Source organism: Schistocerca cancellata, chromosome 5, assembly GCF_023864275.1.
Source record: "Schistocerca cancellata isolate TAMUIC-IGC-003103 chromosome 5, iqSchCanc2.1, whole genome shotgun sequence".
In the NCBI taxonomy this organism is placed as follows: Eukaryota; Metazoa; Arthropoda; class Insecta; order Orthoptera; family Acrididae; genus Schistocerca; species Schistocerca cancellata.
Window position 1 is genome coordinate 514,386,514 of NC_064630.1, and position 19,093 is coordinate 514,405,606.

Genomic DNA, 19,093 nt, shown 5'->3' on the forward strand with positions numbered 1-19,093 from the left:
TGTAGTGCTAATTTTCAGTTCAGTCATTTTTATTTTGCATATGTCCTTTGTATAGTATCATGCACCATTATATTTTATTTCAACTACAGACTCATCCTGATGTTATATGTGCAGCTAAAGCTGCTCTTGATGAATTTGGTGCTGGACTTGCTTCAGTTCGTTTTATATCTGGAACTCATTGTTTACACAAGGTAAGTATTTTGGCCTTCACTTACAGAAAAAAATCATTGATGAAAAGATTATCTGTTATATTAAAGGTACCTGCATCTGTTTCCACAGGAACTTGAAGCAAAACTTGCAAAGTTTCATTGTAGGGAATCTGCTTTGCTCTACGTAAATTGTTTCAGTGCAAATGCTGGATTTTTTGAAGCCCTTCTTAAGGATAAAGATGCTGTTTTTTATGATGAGTTAAGTCATCCTTCTACTCTTCAAGGAATACAACTTTGCTGTGCTCAGAAGTGTGCTTTTAAACATAATGATATGGCAGGTATTTGAGACACATGTCTTACTTCATTGCATAAACTTAGTTTCAGATGTTGTATTATGCACAGTAGTAATTGTTATTGGTAGTGAGAGTATTTTCTTCCACATAAGGTTACCGGGTAAATGTTGCATTACATAGGTCACTGACACTACAAACATGATAAATATTTGGATCTCTTTTTTCTTCAACAAATAACAAGAGAGAATGTATGGACAAAAGGTGGGGAAGTAAACAGCTGTAGTAGCTGAAATGGAAATGATAGTGCTTTTAGAACACAAGAGTAAAAGAACTGACCTTAAGTTAAGAACTGATTAGATAAGAAACTCTTAAAAATTGGTGAATAGCATTTGGAGAGACAATATTGGTAAATAATGCTTTCTGAACATATTATAGCTGTCATGTCATGTTTCATTTGATCTCGTCTCTCAATAGCAGTGAATTGTCTACTTTTAGCATAAAAGTCCACTATTTTTTTTAGTTTTTTACACATCTTTGTTAGTACAGTCAACCTCAATAGCCGAAAAAATCTCCCAAAGCTCCAGTGAATCAGTAAATTTTATTCCACAGTTTTTCTTCTTATAATGTAAAATCGTTTTTGTGTGTGTTAGTTGCTTGAGGTCTTCAATGGAACTTCTACAGTGAGGTGAAAAAAGTCTTGAGATACCTCCTAATATCATGTTGGACTCCTTTTGCATGCCATAGAGCAGAAACTCAATGTAGCAAGGATGCTATAAGTCACCAAAAGTCCCCTGCAGAAATATTGATGTGTGCTGTCTCTACAGCCATCTATAACTGCAAAAATTTTGACAGTGCAGGATTTTGTGCATAAACTGACCTCTCAGTTATGTCCCATAAACGTTTGCTGGCATTCATGTTGGGTGATCAGGGTGACCAAATCATTCACAAATTATCCAGAATGTTCTTCAAACTAATCATGAACAACTGGGGCCAGGTGACATAGTGCATTGCCAGCCACAAAAATTCCATCCTTGTTGCGAACACAAAGACCATGAATGGCTGAAAATGATCTCCAAGTAGCCAAACAGAATCATTTCCAGTCAATGATTGGTTCAGTTACCGTATTTACTCGAATCTAAGCCGCACTTTTTTTCTGGTTTTTGTAATCCAAAAAACCGCCTGCGGCTTAGAATCGAGTGCAAAGCAAGCGGAAGTTCTGAAAAATGTTGGTAGGTGCCGCCACAACTAACTTCTGCCGTCGAATATATGTAGCGCTACACGGGCATCCTTTGTAGGCACAAAGATAAATACTGGTGCCAAAACCTCTGCGTCAGTAAATAAAATTAAAAAAAAAATTGGAAGATGAGCTTTTTTTCTCCACCGGAGTTTCGACCACTGCATTTTCATACATTATCCAACATAGTAAATATAAATTCCGTATTGTTCATCTTCGAATGTAGCAGAATTTCAATGTACTACGAAAATCCGACTGGCAAGACTGGGATTTTTGTCAATATGGCCAATTCTATGTTCTGAATTTTTTCCTACCTGTGAGAAGAGACGGTTGCTAATAGGAACCTGATGAAATGTGAATCACATGCAGTATTCTCTTCACCATAAGAATAATACGAATATAAATATTTTGCCATGTATTCTTTCGTGTTTGCTTCTATCTCATTTAAATCGTGTCTGCCTAATAAACTACGAAACTAGAGTGAGACAACAGCAAACGCTGAAGAATATACGTATCGTGTCATGTTTATATTCGTATTACTCTTATGCCTAATAGTGATACAGTCAGAAATGAAGCTAGATTTTTAAATCTAAGATGACTAATTTCTGTGCAGAATTTGATGTACTAAAGAAGCGGCGCAAAGATTTTCAAATGGAGAAAAATTTTCGCCAAACTCTCGTTCAGAACATGTTATATCATACACAGTCTATTATTTGGTTCTTGTTGATCATTATCAAAGAAAGCAGCAGTGTAAGTAACAACAAATAGCAGTCTCTTGCCATTGTTTCGCTAATGTGACAATTCCTCTCTTTTTTTAATTGTAGGCGGCGGTAGCGCGTACAAAAGCAAGCCATGCCACGAGCAGCGACAGGCCGTAAACACGCACTATCAGAATGCGACAAACAATGCATGACACAGTATAGTAATGCATTTTCAGCTTAGAGTGACTGACGTAAACACCTATAACATAGAAAACGGCACTTATCAGATCAAAGCAAAATAAGCAATCGATTCAAACCAGACGAAGCACGTGAAAAAGGAAGGGTATCCGTATAAATACGGACGGAGTGCCTGATGCATAGCAATGGCTACCTGGTAAAGCTTAACTGCTAAGCTTACGACTCGAACCAAACTACTGTAGCTGTATCGTCATTCGTTCGACCTAAATTGTGTCTCATATTACAATGGATCAACTTTGTCTCGATTTGGAGGTGCGGCCTAAAACTTTTCTCTCCCCTTGAATTTCGAGTCTCAAATTTCAGGTGCGGCTTAGATTTGAGATTTTGTTTCCTTTATTTCAAGTCTCATTTTTCAGGTGCGGCTTAGATTCGAGTGCGGCTTAGATTCGAGTAAATACGGTAGTCCAAATGACCTAGTCCATTCTATGTAACCACAGCTCACTCCATTATGGGGCCACCACCCATCTACATATACATCTACATCTACATGATTACTCTGAAATTCATATTTAAGTGCTTGGCAGAGGGTTCATCGAACCACAATCATACTATCTCCCTACCATTCCACTCCCGAACAGCGCGCGGGAAAAATGAACACCTAAACCTTTCTGTTCGAGCTCTGATTTCTCTTATTTTATTTTGATGATCATTCCTACCTGTGTAGGTTGGGCTCAACAAAATATTTTCACATTTGGAAGAGAAAGTTGGTGACTGAAATTTCGTAAATAGATCTCGCTGCGACGAAAAACGTCTTTGCTTTAATGACTTCCATCCCAACTCACATATCATATCTGCCACACTCTCTCCCCTATTACATGATAATACAAAACGAGCTGCCCTTTTTTGCACCCTTTCGATGTCCTCCGTCAATCCCACCTGGTAAGGATCCCACACCGCGCAGCAATATTCTAACAGAGGACAAACGAGTGCAGTGTAAGCTGTCTCTTTAGTGGACTTGTTGCATCTTCTAAGCGTCCTGCCAATGAAACACAACCTTTGGCTCGCCTTCCCCACAATATTATCTATGTGGACTTTCCAACTGAAGTTGTTTGTAATTTTTACACCCAGGTACTTAGTTGAATTCACAGCCTTGAGAATTGTACTATTTATCGAGTAATCGAATTCCAACAGATTTCTTTTGGAAATCATGTGCATCACCTCACACTTTTCATTATTTAGCGTCAACTGCCACCTGCCACACCATACAGCAATCTTTTCTAAATCGCTTTGCAACTGATACTGGTCTTTGGATGACCTTACTAGGCGGTAAATTACAGCATCATCTGCGAAAACCTAAGAGAACTGCTCAGATTGTCACCCAGGTCATTTATATAGATCAGGAACAGCAGAGGTCCCAGGACGCTTCCCTGGGGAACACCTGATATCACTTTAGTTTTACTTGATGATTTGCCGTCTATTACTATGAACTGTGACCTACCTGACAGGAAATCACGAATCCTGTCGCACAACTGAGACGATACCCCATAGGCCCACAGCTTGATTAGAAGTCGCTTGTGAGGAACGGTGTCAAAAGCTTTCTGGAAATGTAGAAATACGGAATCAACTTGTCAATAGTGGCCATTACTTCGTGCGAATAAAGAGCTAGCTGCGTTGCACTAGAACGATGTTTTCTGAAACCATGCTGATTACGTATCAATAGATCATTCCCTTCGAGGTGATTCATAATGTCTGAATACAGTATATGCTCCAAAAACCTACTGCAAACCGACGTCAATGATATAGGTCTGTAGTTTGATGGATTACTCCTATTACCCTTCTTAAACACTGGTGCAACCTGCACGGTTTTCCAATCTGTAGGTACAGATCTATCGGTGAGTGAGCGGTTATATATGTTTGCTAAGTAGGGAGCTATTGTATCAGTGTATTCTGAAAGCAACCTAATCGGTATACAAACTGGACCTGAAGACTTGCCCGTATCAAGCGATTTGAGTTGCTTCGCAACCCCTAAGGTATCTACTTCTAAGAAACTCATGCTAGCAGCTGTTCATGTTTCAAATTCTGGAATATTCCATTCGTCTTCCCTGGTGAAGGAATTTCGGAAAACTCCGTTCAATAACTCCGCTTTAGCGGCACAGTCGTCGATAACAGTACCATCGGCACTGCGCAGCGAAGGTATTGACTGCGTCTTGCCGCTTGTGTACTTAACATACGACGAGAATTTCTTTGGATTTTCTACCAAATTTCAAGACAATGTTTTGCTGTGGAACCTATTAAAGGCATCTTGCATTGAAGTCCGTGCCAAATTTTGCACGTCTGTAAATTTTAGCCAATCTTCGGGATTTCGCGTTCTTCTGAACTTCGCATGCTTTTTCTGTTGCCTCTGCAACAGCGTTTGGACCTGTTTTGTGTATCATGGGGGATCAGTTCCATCTCTTACCAATTTATGAGGTATGAATCTCTCAATTGCTGTTGCTACTATATCTTCGAATTTGAGCCATATCTTGTCTACATTTGTATAATCAGTTTGGAAGGAATGGAGATTGTCTCTTAGGAAGGCTTCTAGTGACACTTTATCCACTTTTTTAAATAAAATTATTTTGCGTTTGTTTCTGGTGGATTTGGAAGAAATCGTATTGAGCCAAGCTACAACGACCTTGTGATCACTAATCCCTGTATCAAGCATGATGCTCTCTATTAGCTCTGGATTGTTTGTGGCTAAGAGGTCAAGAGTGTTTTTGCAACCATTTACAATTCGCGTGGGTTTGTGGACTAACTGCTCGAAATAATTTTCAGAGAAAGCATTTAGGACAATTTTGGAAGATGTTTTCTGCCTACCACCGGTTTTGAACAAGTATTTTTGCCAACATATTGAGGGAAGGTTGAAGTCCCCACCAACTATAGTCGCATGAGTGAGGTATTTATTTGTTACTAGACTCAGATTTTCTCTGAACTGTTCAGCAACTATATCATCGGAGTCTGGGGGTCGGTAGAAGGAGCCAATTATTAACTTAGTTCGGCTGTTAAGTATAACCTCCACCCATACCAATTCGCACTGAGTATCTACTTCGACTTCACTACAAGATAAACCACTACTGACAGACACAAACACTCCACCACCAATTCTGCCTAATGTATCTTTCCTGAACACCGCCCGAGACTTCGTAAAAATTTCTGCAGAACTTATTTCAGGCTTTAGCCAGCTTTCTGTACCTATAATGATTTCAGCTTCTGTGATTTCTATTAGCGCTTGAAGGTCAGGGACTTTCCCAGCACAACTACAACAATTTACAACTAAAATTCTGACTGTTCCTTGATCCAAGCATGTCCTGTATTTGCCATGCACCCTTTGAGATTGCAGCCCACCCTGTACTTTCCCAAGGCCTTCTAACCTAAAAAACTGCCCAGTCCACACCACACAGCCTCCGCTACCCGTGTAGCCGCCAGCTGAGTGTGCTTTGTTGACATCTTGCATCCATGGCTTCATAGGATCTGAACACTTGAATCCTACCATCAACTCTTACCAACTGCAAACAGGATTCATCTAACCAGGCCACAATTTTCCTGTTATCTAGGTTCCAACTAATATGGTAATGAGCCCAGGAAAGGCACTGCAGGTAGTGTTGTTTGTCTGCTGCTATAGTCCATTAATGTCAAATTTTCCCATACTGTCCTAATGGATACATTTGTCATGCATCCCATATTGATTTCAGTGGTTATTTCCCACATTGTTGCTTGTCTATTAGCACTTACAACTCTATGCAGATATTGCTGCTCTTGGTCCTTATGCGAAGGCTGTCAGCCACTCTGTTGTCCATCGTAAGAGGTAATACCTGAAATTTGATATTTTTGGCACATACTTCCCACTGTGGTTCTCAGAATATTGAATTCCCTAACCATTCCAAAATAGAATGTCCCACACATGTAGCGCCAGCTACCATTCAGCATTCAAAGTCTATTAATTCCTTTTTATGTGGCCATAATCATGTCAGAAGCTTTTTCACATGAATCACGTGAGTACAAATGACAGCTCCCTCAATGAACTGATCTTTTGTATTTTGTGTATGTGATTCTTCCACCATCTTTACATGTGCATATTGCTACCCCATGACTTTTGTCACCTCATTGCAATCCTTGTAGTGTAACAGGACTAGAAATTAAAAAGAATCACCAAGCCTTAAACAAAGTTAGTTGTTTAATGCCCAGTAATACATTACACCAGCGATGTTGCAGCACCCACTGTAAATATTGCTTGATGACAAGAGAAGAGTTAGTTGCTGTTTGTGAATAGCTGGAAATCACTATGAGTGTTGTCAACAGCTGCAACATACTATAAATTAGTCTGCTTGAAGGGCACTCTAGAGACATGTGTGAAAGATACCAAAGGTATTTCGAGTTCTATCCTGTCCCTTGGGTACTGTCACCTCTGCAGGAAATAAAGGACTTCTTGCCACTAGCAACTTAGCTCTGAGTGAGGTGTCAGTGTTAGGCCTAGGGGGGATCCCGCATAGTGGTTGCACAGACTAGAGAGAATGCATGGTGATCTACCCATTCCCATAATCAACATGTTAGAAGTGCTGTCTCCCTTTGAAAATTAAACTGAGTCAATGCAGCACACTTCACTGTGTCTGGGGAGAGTAAGTGCAGAGGGTATGGTTCACATAATCTTTGGCATTTCAGACAGACAGTGAATAATGTTACCCCTTACAGAAATGGCAGCAAGAGACAAGAAGCACTACCATGTAAACTAAGAGTGTGCTCCTAAAGGCCTCATCCAACCTGTAAATGATATTCTCCAGCCACTGAGGGAACAGAATGCAACCAGATGTAGAATGTGGCACATGCTGTAACAAACAAAACATGTCACCTGTGCCCTAGTTTAATATTTAAATCATACAACTGTCTGGCAGAAAATGTTGAGATCAGACTTCCACATGGAATTTCAATGTAGCTCACAGTCAGGATTATCCCCAGAACTGATCAGGCACCACACTCTGAGTTAAGTGGTAGTTTTTAATTAGATACTTCAAACGTTCTGCAACAAGCAAAACACCATAAGATTGAGAACTATAGTGTCAGTAGTGTGCTACACAGAAGAGGGTGCTATCCACATAGCTAAAAGTGTGTAAAATGCACAAATGTTATTTAAATGAGATGATTTTCCAACAGTCCAGATAATGATAGCCATAGGAGATCTTGAAGTATTAGTGTAGGACTCAAAGAAATGACCTACCAGGAATGAAATGATTATAAAATTTTAGTGATCAACTTTCAAAGCATTCACAACAAAGTTCCAGACTTTAAATTAGTTCTAAAAACAATGAAAACCATCTTAAACTAAGTAAAGAAATTGGGCTAAAACCCAAAACTGACAGTAATGAGATTCTTTGGGCAAAAATAATGTACACCAAAAGGATATTCTAATGGAAAATCAAGGTATTATATATTTTTTTGCAGTTGACAAGAAACAAAAATGCATTGAGACATAAACTAAAGTTGTGCATGACATTGACATTACTCAGTATCAAGAGTGGGAACAAACTTAAATCAGGTTGTTCTCAGTATCAAGGATGGGAACAAACTGTCAACCATGAAATGCAGCCTGGGATGAATCCAAAAACTTCATAGAAAACCACGGCTTGTAATTACATATGTTCTGCATTCATACTGTATTTGTTGGATAAGATTTTTATAATCAAAGAGTAGATTGGCATGATTAAGCTTTGTAGGTGGTCAGTGTGGCAAGCCACCCTAGAAAATAATATGTCCATACTCTGCACACCACTGTGAAGTGCATGGCAGAGGGTACTTTCCATTGTACCAGTTATTATGGCTTCTTCCCATTTCATTCACCTATGGAGCACAGGATAATGACTGCTTAAATGTCTCTGTGTGTGCTGTTACTAACTCAGTCTTATCATCATGATTCCTATAGAAGTGATATGTAGGGGGATGTGATATGTTCCTAGACTTGTCATTTAAGGCTGGTTCTTGAAACTTTGTAAGTAGGCTTTCAAGTGTCTGCCAGTTCTGTTTCTTTCAGCACCTCTGCAACATTCTCCCATGGGTCAAACAAACCTGAAACCATTTGTGCTGCCCTTCCAAAATGAAATTTCCACTCTACAGTGGAGTGTGCTGATACAAAACTTTGTGGCAGATTAAAAGTGTATGTCAAGCTGAGACTTTGCCTTAAGCAGGCAAGTGCTCTACCACCTTAAACACCCAGGCATGACTCATGATCCATCCTCACAGCTTCACTTCCACCAGTAATTCATCTCCTACTTTCCAAATGTTACTAAAGCTCTCCTGTGAAACTTGAAAGACTAGCACTCTTGGAAGAAAGGATACTGCAGAGACATGGCAGTGTCTAAGCCACATCTCCACAACATATGTTCTTGCATGAGTGCTAGTCTTGCAAGTTTTGCAGGAGAGCTTCTGTGAAGTTAGAAAAGTAGGAGATGAGGTACTGGCAGAAGTGAAGCTGTGAGGATGAATCAGAGTGATGCTTGGGTGTCTCAGTCAGTAGAACACTTGTCTGCAAAAGGAAAAGGTCCCAAGTTTGATTCTAGGCCCAGCGCACAGTTTTAATCTGTCAAGAAGTTTTGTGCTGCCCTTCTCTACATACGTTCAATATCCCCTGTTAGTCCTCTTTCATGTGAGGCCCACACAAATGAGAAGTACCCTAGGATGTGTTGCACAAGTGTCTTGTAAACAATCCTCTTTGTAGACTGATTGCATTTCCCTAGTACTGAAGCCTGCCACCTGCTTTACCAATGACTGAGTCTATGTGATCATTCAATGTAGACAAAAGATACTATGAGGGGAGACAAAAGTTCTCAGCCCACCTAATAAAAGTTGTCAGTAGTCCAAATGTAGATGGCTATTTTTTAACATAGTCTCCTTTTAGAACCACACACTTTTACTGCTAATGCTGCAAGTCCATTATGCTCTTCTTGTTGAATGTTTTGCCATTATATCATCAACTGATCAAAAATGGATTCTGTTTAGATGTTTCTTGAGCTTAGGGAAGACATGAAAGAGGGGGCCAAATTGGGTGAATAAGTTGGCTGCAGAAGCAATTCAGAGCCACAGGACTCGATGACAGACATCACAATGACAACAATTTAGTATTCAGTCACATGCCAGTCCAACATGGTGATCTCCTGGATTGCAGTGACTTTTCCTCCAAACTGGCCATTACTGGTCATCCACAGCAAGGTGCATCTTGGACAGAGGTATTTCCATGCTTGAATTCCATTACCCACTTTTTCACAGTGGAATAAGGAGGACAATCCTCCTCTAATGTTCCCAGCATGTCATTATGGATCTCCTGTGCATTCATTCCCTTTTTCAGCAGGTATTGAGTGAGAAAATGCTTCCACACATTTCTGAACTTTTAAAGGAGGTTGCCAATTTTTCTATCACTTTGAAATTTTGTCAAGCCCCAGCTGAATTATTGTCCAGCATTTATTGGACAGTATTTCATTATAGACAACTGCAGCTTCTTTGGAAAGCTTAAGCTTACTATTAAGCCATGAGTGGGCATGACATTTTTCATAACATGATCTGGTGTATGATGTACTTTGTATACTTGTAAAGAATAGCTGTCTTTATGTTACCAAGGTAAACATGTATGAGCAAAATCACATTTTAATCTTAGTTCAATTAAACAACGATTAAATAAACGTACATAATATGAGCTAAAGCACTCTTTAATTAAACAATAGTGAAATAAACTTTCATTATATCAATCTGTTGCTACAGACATGTGTTACCACTCAGTAATGACCCACACTAAGCATTAAACAGTGCAGCTGTATCAGATCCAAGCCAACCACTTATTTGGTTACTAATTACCTCACAGACAACTGCCTCATTGTGGGACTGGCTGCTAACTCATAATCTGGGCCATTTTCTTGCACAGATTGTAAACACATAACTCATTGTTTATTTTATATTACTGCTGCTCACTTGAACTTATGCTGGCATAATTTATCATTGTGTTAGCTGAAGCAATAATGAAGGAATTGGTATGAGCTCACAATTGTGGAACATTAATGGAATGGTGAAAAATAATGTTTGTGGTTGTCATACTTTGTACATAGGCATGCCTGCCCAATGGTTAATATTGTCTTCAAGATCATTAATATACAACATAAACAGCAAGGGCCCCAACACACTCCCCTGGGGGACACCCAAAGTTACTTGAAGTGTTGATGACTCAATCCAAGATAACATACTACATTGTCTCTACCAAGAAATCCTCAAACCAGTCACAAATTTTTCTTGATATTTCATACGATCATAGTTTACATGTCATAAATCAAGAAATACTGCATCTATCTGACTGCCTTGATCCATGGCTTTCAGGATGTCATAGAGAAAAATGCAAGTGAATCACTTAGAACAGACTTTTCACTTAGAACAGACTGCTCAGAAGCCTACTCATGACAGAAATACATAAGAAGAACTGAGGCTATAACTTTGGAGAATCCATACTCGAGATAACAGAACAGTTCATGATGATGTAAGGGACCCACCATAGTATAAAGTCAATGTAAAGAAACTTCTAAAGACCAGTGATTATTGCACAATAGGTGTAACATAAAGCCTAAGGATATACACAGCATGCAAAAAATTGAAGCACCCCTATGGAGAGAAGGAAATGAAATGAAACTCCGTGGGTTGTGCGGGTATGCGATGTTATGTCAGTCATTAGAAAACAAGTCAAATTCACAAAGAACTTTCCAGTATTAACTCACTGTCAGTATGATGCAACCCTCGTGGCCTGGTTACAAATACTAATTCAGTTGGAAAGGTGTCATAAAGCTGTTGTACCCTCTCCTGAGGCAAGCTCCAACAACTGCTGTAACTGGTCCTTGATATTCAGGATACTGGCACTGGGACCAAGTTGACATTCAAGCTGGTTCAATAAATGTTCTATCAGGGGCAAATCTGGGAATCTTACTTGCTACTTCAACATCACAAAGACAGTTCATAGAAACATGTACCAAGTGTGAATGAGCACTGTCCTGTTGAGAAATGGCATCATGATACTGTCACGTGAGAGCTAACAAATAAGGATGCAGGATGTTTGTGTCTGTCACTACCAGTCATGACCTGAAGTAATACCCAATGGATCCCCAAACAAAGGCACCAGGAATAACACTTCTGTGTCTCTCCAAAACATAGGAAAAACGGGACTTTTCCTCAGTTTGCTACCATTCTTGCTGATGACCATTGTTTGGGTAGTGCAAAATAAGTGATTCATCACTTAACACAAAGCTGTGCCACTCATCAGCAGTCCATATTTCCTGGTAATGCCACCATTCCAAATTCAGTGCTGGGGATTTAACAGCAACCTAAACAAAGGACATTATTTTTCTAGTCTGCCTTGTTGGTAGTTCTTAAGAATGGTGTGGGATGACACAAAATATTTCAAGGAGTCCATTACATGTTCTCAGGTGGCAGATTCAGATGTAAATTATTATAATGTGCTTGGTGCACAACACACCAATCTTAACCTTGTAGTTGTCAGATGTGTTTGTACTGAACCCTGACTATGAGTATGCCCACCCTCAAGTTCCCTTGCTGTCTAACACTGGGCCACTGTCACATCCAGATGTCTCAGAAATCTGGATATTGCTTGGTTCATCCAGTCAGCCAAATGGAGACCCATAATGAAACCACTTTCAAACTGTCAGTTGCTATAATAATAATGTCATGTGACTGTCAGTTGCTGATAACACTGTATCATATGAGTATGCAGTATCTCCAGGTCTTCCACAGTGATCACTCAACATACAACACTGTTCATTTCCCTTACATGCCCTATCAGACCTGGTAACAACATTAAACACAAACAACACTGGTTCACTCTGTTTCCTGTCCTACTTCTCACAGAGAATTGTAACTCTACTTATTTACATACCTGTTAGTGGTGCATATGTGTATAAAGTTACATTGATCCAACCACTGTTTTGTCAGGCAGTGTAGTCAGAGAACTTCTAAATGAAATGCATTTGGCTGCCAAAACAGTGGTGTGTAAAGCCTTCTATTTCTACTACACAAAATCTTTTCCTCTCATAAAATCCAAGGAAATTCTTAATGCATCAGAGGCCATAAGTGGCACCAAAGAAAATGTCAAGACACTCCTGGATGACACAATAACTTAAATTGAGAAGTAGCAAGGCAAACATAGAAATGGTGAATTCTGTTTTTAAATGTTCCTTGCAAATGAAAAGAGATGAGTACAGCCCCAGTTTAATTCCTGCATCACTGCAAGGATCAGTGATGTAAAGATTGGCATTAGTGATGTTGAGAAACAGCTGAAATCACTCTACATGAACAAAGCCCTAGTGCCAAATGGAATCATATACATAATTTGTGTCCAAGTTAGCATGTCTTTCAACCACAATATACCATACATCCCTTGAACAGGAAACTGTGCATAGTAGTTGGAAGAAGGTATATGTCACACACTCATGCAATAATGGTAGCAGAAACCGTACACAAAACAACCAGTCCATATCTTTGACATTCATCTGTTGTAGAAATATAGAACATATTCTGCATTCAAACAATGCATGTATTGAACAGAAGGACTCTGTCCATGCTAAGCAGCAAGGATTATGAAAACATCAATTATATGAAGCCCAATTCTTACTTTTCTTACGTGACATCCTTAAAACCGTGGAACAAGGAGTAGAATGTAAGCATGAATGGGCACTTACTTGTTGGTGTCCACCATAAAGGAACAGCCTTTTTCCCTAAAAATGCTTGGAGTTCTTTGACTTTAGGAGGGCGAAGCACAGCTGTGTTAGTGGTGATATGGTGTCACAAAGGCTGTACACCATCCTGAGAAATTTCAAACCTCAAATGCACGATGGATGAGTGAAAAAAGTGAACTTGGCCAAGTTGCAATTCGACTCTGCAGTATGTAAGATCTGAATGAGGAGCATTAGTTGCATAAATGCTCTTCTGTGGATGCACGTATCATGACAATGTCATCAAGATAGTTGATACACAGCAGTACAGACAAGACTGACTGTTCCAGAAACTGCTGAAAAATCACATGGGCACTGGCCAAATTGAACGGGTGCTGATATTGATACAACCCAAAGGGCATGTTAATCACAAGGAGCCTTTTCAAATCCCCATCCAACAGAACCTGTAAATAAGCTTCAGATAAATCAATTTTAGAGAGGAACTGGCTTCCCATGAGTTTGGTTAATAACTTATCCTGATGGGACAAAGGGTAGGTTCAATCATAGATTAAGCATTAATGGAAACTTTAAAGTTGCCACAGAAGGGAAGCTAACCATTCAGTTTTTTAATAACCATGATGGGTATAGATCAATTACTGGACATGTTAGGTTGTATCACTCCCAACAATGTCAGCCTGTCCAATTCTTATTTAACTTGATCATGCAAAGCCACTGGAATATGGTGTGTATGGAAAAAATGTGGCTACGCCATAGGTTTCAAGGTAATGTGGACCATGAAATTGTGGCACAACCTAACACAATCAAGAAAAAGAGACAAATACTCGGAACACAGGACTCTAACTGCTGATAATGGACCTGGTTGGAAACAAGGTGCACCACATCTGCAAATAAAAAACCAAAAGCATTGAAAGGAACCAGACTAAACAAATTATTGGTGCCAGAATCGTCCACTACCAGAAAAGTTAAGGGACAAACCACAGACTTATACACAGTGGGAGCTATAAATTGCCCCAAAATCGGGATTTGCTGCTTCTTGTAACCTACCAAACATCAAGTAACCAGTGACAATCCCAGAGATTGCAAGTGCATGTTAAGTCTGTGATTTTAGCAATTTCATAGCTACACTTGTAATATGAGCATTTAGTCCATCATTCGCACCACATCAAACAGTTTGTTTTATTCATAAGTGCTGGAGACCCACAATTTACATCCACATCCATATCTACAGGAGACGGCTGGAAATGACACACAGATACGATATACCCCTTTCTCCTACAGTTGTTGCAAATCATCTAGTGCTTAGGGCACATGGCCTGTCTTGTTGCTTGGTGCAGTATGGAAAAGATGGGAGTGCTGAACACTGCCACTACTGTGGTCGGTGTTGTTTGCTAGACTGCTGTCCAACGTGATTCAGAGACAATGTTTGTATGGCTGCCATGTCATCCTCCCCCTGAGAAGTAATTGATGCACCATAACTAGGAACAGGAGCCACCATGCTGATGTCACAATGAGCCTCAGTCTGATCACCTGCAGCATGAGATACCTCGAAATGCTAAGCAATATTCAAAACTCAATGCAAAGATGGAGTCTCACACTGTAGTGCATGTTGATGCACCACCTCAGAAGCCAACTGAATTATGGTGTTACAGACCATAGAATCAGCATAGGAATCATTATGAAAATCAGTAACAAATGGCCATTCATGACTGAGACTGTATAGTTAGGCCATGCAAGTCCAGTAGGACTGGTGGAGCTGTTTATGACAATGCTAGAACTCAACACATATTGCAATGACGTGTGTGCTTATGATGATAACTGAACAAAAATTTACACATTTCGGCAAATGAGAGTGATGCAGGTTCTTGAAGAGGGACTGACTAGCACAATACCTAGAAAATCCAAGCAGAAATCCAACAAAGGAACAAAGCCTTGCACACATTAGCAGCAGTGGCACCCAAAGTGAGGAAGTGGTGTCAAAGCGACTTCTCAGAAGCCTCTGAATCATAGGCTGCATCATTGTAAGGGAGAAAAGGTGGCATGTACACCAACAGTATAGAATCTTGCATAGCCAACGTGACTGAAAAATATGTGATATCAATAGTAAGAGCCAGATATTGCTTGAGCAGAGATTTAAGCACTGCCTCCATGGACAAGAGAAACAATGGAACAACCAAATAGACTGAGCACACAGAAGTGAACACCATACTCGTTGCTTCAGTGTGGGACAGGGGTGGGGTGAGTGGACTGCTGTAGCCTGTTGAGTGATTGTGTACCACTGAGGGCTATGGCAGGGACGGAGCCTCTTTGTTGCTTCTAGGTCCCCAGTTCCATACAACACAATACAATACAATGTTTTATAATGTCTGCCTACCAATGACAACAAAGAATTATAGATGAAATGAGTTGACTGCAATAACTTTTTAATATGCACATGAATGCATTGATAAATGAATGTTCATTTTACCATGATTCCATATTGTACCGTGGGATGACTGTGTTACAATGCCTATCAATATTAGAGATGGGGGATCCGCTCTTGAACTAATTCATAGAGTTGAATCTTTCAAAGGAGTGAACAATCAGTGATTCAGAAAAAAAGAACTGCCCTGCTTGTACCTTGGCTGCCTGCATTGTGCAGTGCCCCATTGGATTTTGTGTTTCACATATGCCGTGCCATCTCTGTGCGTCGTCTGCTGCGTGCAGTGTCTGGCACAGCTTCGCATCGCACTCTGTCGGCGATCGTTTCAGTCGCACGTCCTGCCCTCTGGGCAGTTGATGCGAGCAACAGGACAGAGAGCCACCTAGCGGATAACATAGGAACTACTTGCAACATCCTGCTCGCAAGGGAACGGACGATTTGTCTCGGAGCGGGTGAGTTCACCGCTCCCCCCACCCTCGGAACTCGCCCGCTCAACGCTCATCCCACCGTTCTCGACTCTAGCCAGAGCGTTGAGCAAAGCAACTCAGGTGTCACTCTGGTCTCTACGGTCTTAGCTCACGCAGTAATACAGCTCGCGGCTCGACCTGCTCGACTCAGTGCTTCTGCATCGGAGTTCGTCTCTACTGGATATTGTTCTTCGTAGTAATACCGCTATGTATATTACATTATTATGTTATGTATACATCATTTGTTTTTATTTTATTTTTATTTGTTTAAACTGATCAGATTAGGTTCCTGACGACTCCTCTTACTATAGGATTTTTATTATGGACACTCAAATTTACGCTTTAATTACGAGCGAACCGATAAACGTATCGCAAAATGTGATACACCAATATTTTCCTTGTTTTATTCTGCGTAAGGCTATATGCAGCACTTTCGTTTTACAGTCAAATTTATATATTTTTTTCTTATTCTGGTACGGATTTTGCGATTTTAGGCGTCTTCGGAAGGAAACGTTCACTTTAAAAATATATGGCTTGCGATGTATTTGTATGAGGTTAATGAAATTTTAATACATTATAGCCAAATATATTGTTAATGTAAATCTCAAGTTACAACATTTTCCAATCACCCAAAAAACCACGATAGTGCAAAATAAATCAATAATCAAAAACTTTGTCATATCGTGGAAATTTCAATAAACAATACAAAATACTTACTCATTATCTGTGTTACTTCAAAATAGGATCAAATTAGATCAAAATACAGGTATAGTACTGGAATAAACCAAGTTTAAAGGGCAATGTGCCTTCCATTTATTTTCTATTGTAAATGAGTGGTGAGTCATGAAAAAGAGCTAATTCATTTCAGGGAGTGAACAGTTCTGATCCGATCTCTGAAAAGAACAGTTTTGCCCATCTCTAATCAATATCACTGTTCTCCTTTTTGAATAAACATGGTTCATTGTAGTGAGATTAGTGGTTGACGAAAGAATAGAAAACAAATTATGACATACAAATGCAGTACAGGCAGAATTCCAGTCTGCCCCCTTAGCCAGTTTTACTAATGCTGCTCAACAGCTGACTCTCTCACAAACTTTTAGAAGTTGGGCCTTGACATTTTGAAAATGCTTGAGTAGTGCTTCATACTAGAGTAGCAGTTGGTTGCACCTGAGTATGTAGGCTACTATAATTGTGCAAAATAGGAGCAAAACTGTTGAGTGTTTGCTTTCCTTGTTTGGTAAGATTTATCCATTCTAATTTTGTCTATAGTTCCAGAATTTTAGTGTTGAGATATGTAATGGAGCACATGCCTTAAATGTGTGTAAGAAATTGACAGTTATTAATACAACATTACATAATAATTCCTGTCATCCTAATGTCCACAAAGTCCTCTACTGTTTGTAAAAAGTGAAACACTCAGAAGAAGTGGTCTGCAGCATGCCACAATAAGAGGACATGTACAACAGTGGAACCATAATAAATGATTTAAATGGCAGAGATGTGGTGTGAGGTAGGCCCAACAGTGCCTCTTTTGTGTGGATGGATGTGTCATTGTTACAGAATGCTCTGTCAGTGTGGAGTCATCATACAAAGTGGAAACTTGTAACCAAGTGCCACTATGCATTGCCAACATTGCAAGGTGGAATATCAACATATGAGTGGGTTCAAATGGGGCATAATAATTGGTCTCCATAGTGTGGATCTGTCAATGCATGACAATGTGACTCATACAGGTCATGCTGCTTCAACAGTGATGCATATGTGGAACCGGTGAAGAGATGAGGATGGACAGAGCAGCATCATCCACAGTGTTGGTGCAATGTTTGAGCACTGCAATGAGTGTGGACATGTCTACATCGATGGTTCAACATTGTCTACTGTACACATGCCATTGCATCAGCTTACATTGATCAGAATCCACCAGTGATTCAGACTGCAATGATTTCAGATGAATCCCACTTCAATTTGTTCCGTGTTGATGGCCACATATGTGTTTGATGACACTGTGGTGAATGCAGTCCAGCAGGCTATATTGTAGAGCAGCAAATGCAATGGTTTGGAGCACCATTGCCTATAACATGGGATCTCAGCTCTGACATCTTGAGGGAAAACTGAATAGTTACTGCTACATCAGGGAGGTTTTGGAGCCCAGGGCACTGCCTGTGCTGCAGGCAGTTCCACATACCATATTTCAGCAGAACAATGCCTGACAACATATGATGAGGAATGTACAAGCCTTCTTTGAAGAATGATCAGTACCACTGCTTCCCTGGCCTTTCCATTCACCTGATATATCAGCCATCGAACATGTCAGGGGCACTGTCGGTTGTCAACTTGTTCATACAGGTTGTCCTGCAGCCACATTTGATGCTTTGTAGATGTGCCACCAAACTGCTAGGCGCAATATTCCCCAGCAACAACTTGAGGCACTCTTTGATTCCATGCCACAAGATCTAGAGGTTCTGATTGCAGTTCATTGTGGCATTTCTCAATTTACACAGTTGCAGTGTGTGTACAAATCGGTAATGCTAATCATTTGTGTAATGTCATGTCTCTAATTTATGGAATGCATTTCATTGTGATCACATTCCTCAGTCTTGGTGTTTCACTTTTTCCAAACAGTAGTCTACTTGCATTTAGAAATTTAATTGACTGGCCTCTTAAACTTGCAGTGTCCAACTAAGACAGATAGCCAGAGCAAACAGTTATCAAGAGAATGTTATTGATGATCTAATCTGGAGGTGTAGTAAAAAACAGAAAATGCATAAGAAGGAAAACTACAACTTTATTTTCTTTACAATGGTATTTCACAAAAATTAGTAACATTTTCAAGGAGATTAGTGTTAAGTGATACTCACAGCTGATAACTTACTGAGGCTTAAATTAC

At 39.9% G+C, this 19,093-nt stretch overlaps 1 protein-coding gene across 1 annotated transcript in view; it reads left to right on the forward strand.

Moving 5' to 3' along the window:
• LOC126188637 (2-amino-3-ketobutyrate coenzyme A ligase, mitochondrial-like) overlaps nucleotides 1-19,093 on the forward strand; it is a 173,693-nt gene that overhangs the window by 36,810 nt on the left and 117,790 nt on the right. Inside the window, exons 4-5 of the mRNA XM_049930238.1 lie at nucleotides 90-191; nucleotides 280-487. Coding sequence (XP_049786195.1) covers nucleotides 90-191; nucleotides 280-487 — 310 coding nt within the window. The remainder of the gene's footprint in view (nucleotides 1-89; nucleotides 192-279; nucleotides 488-19,093) is intronic.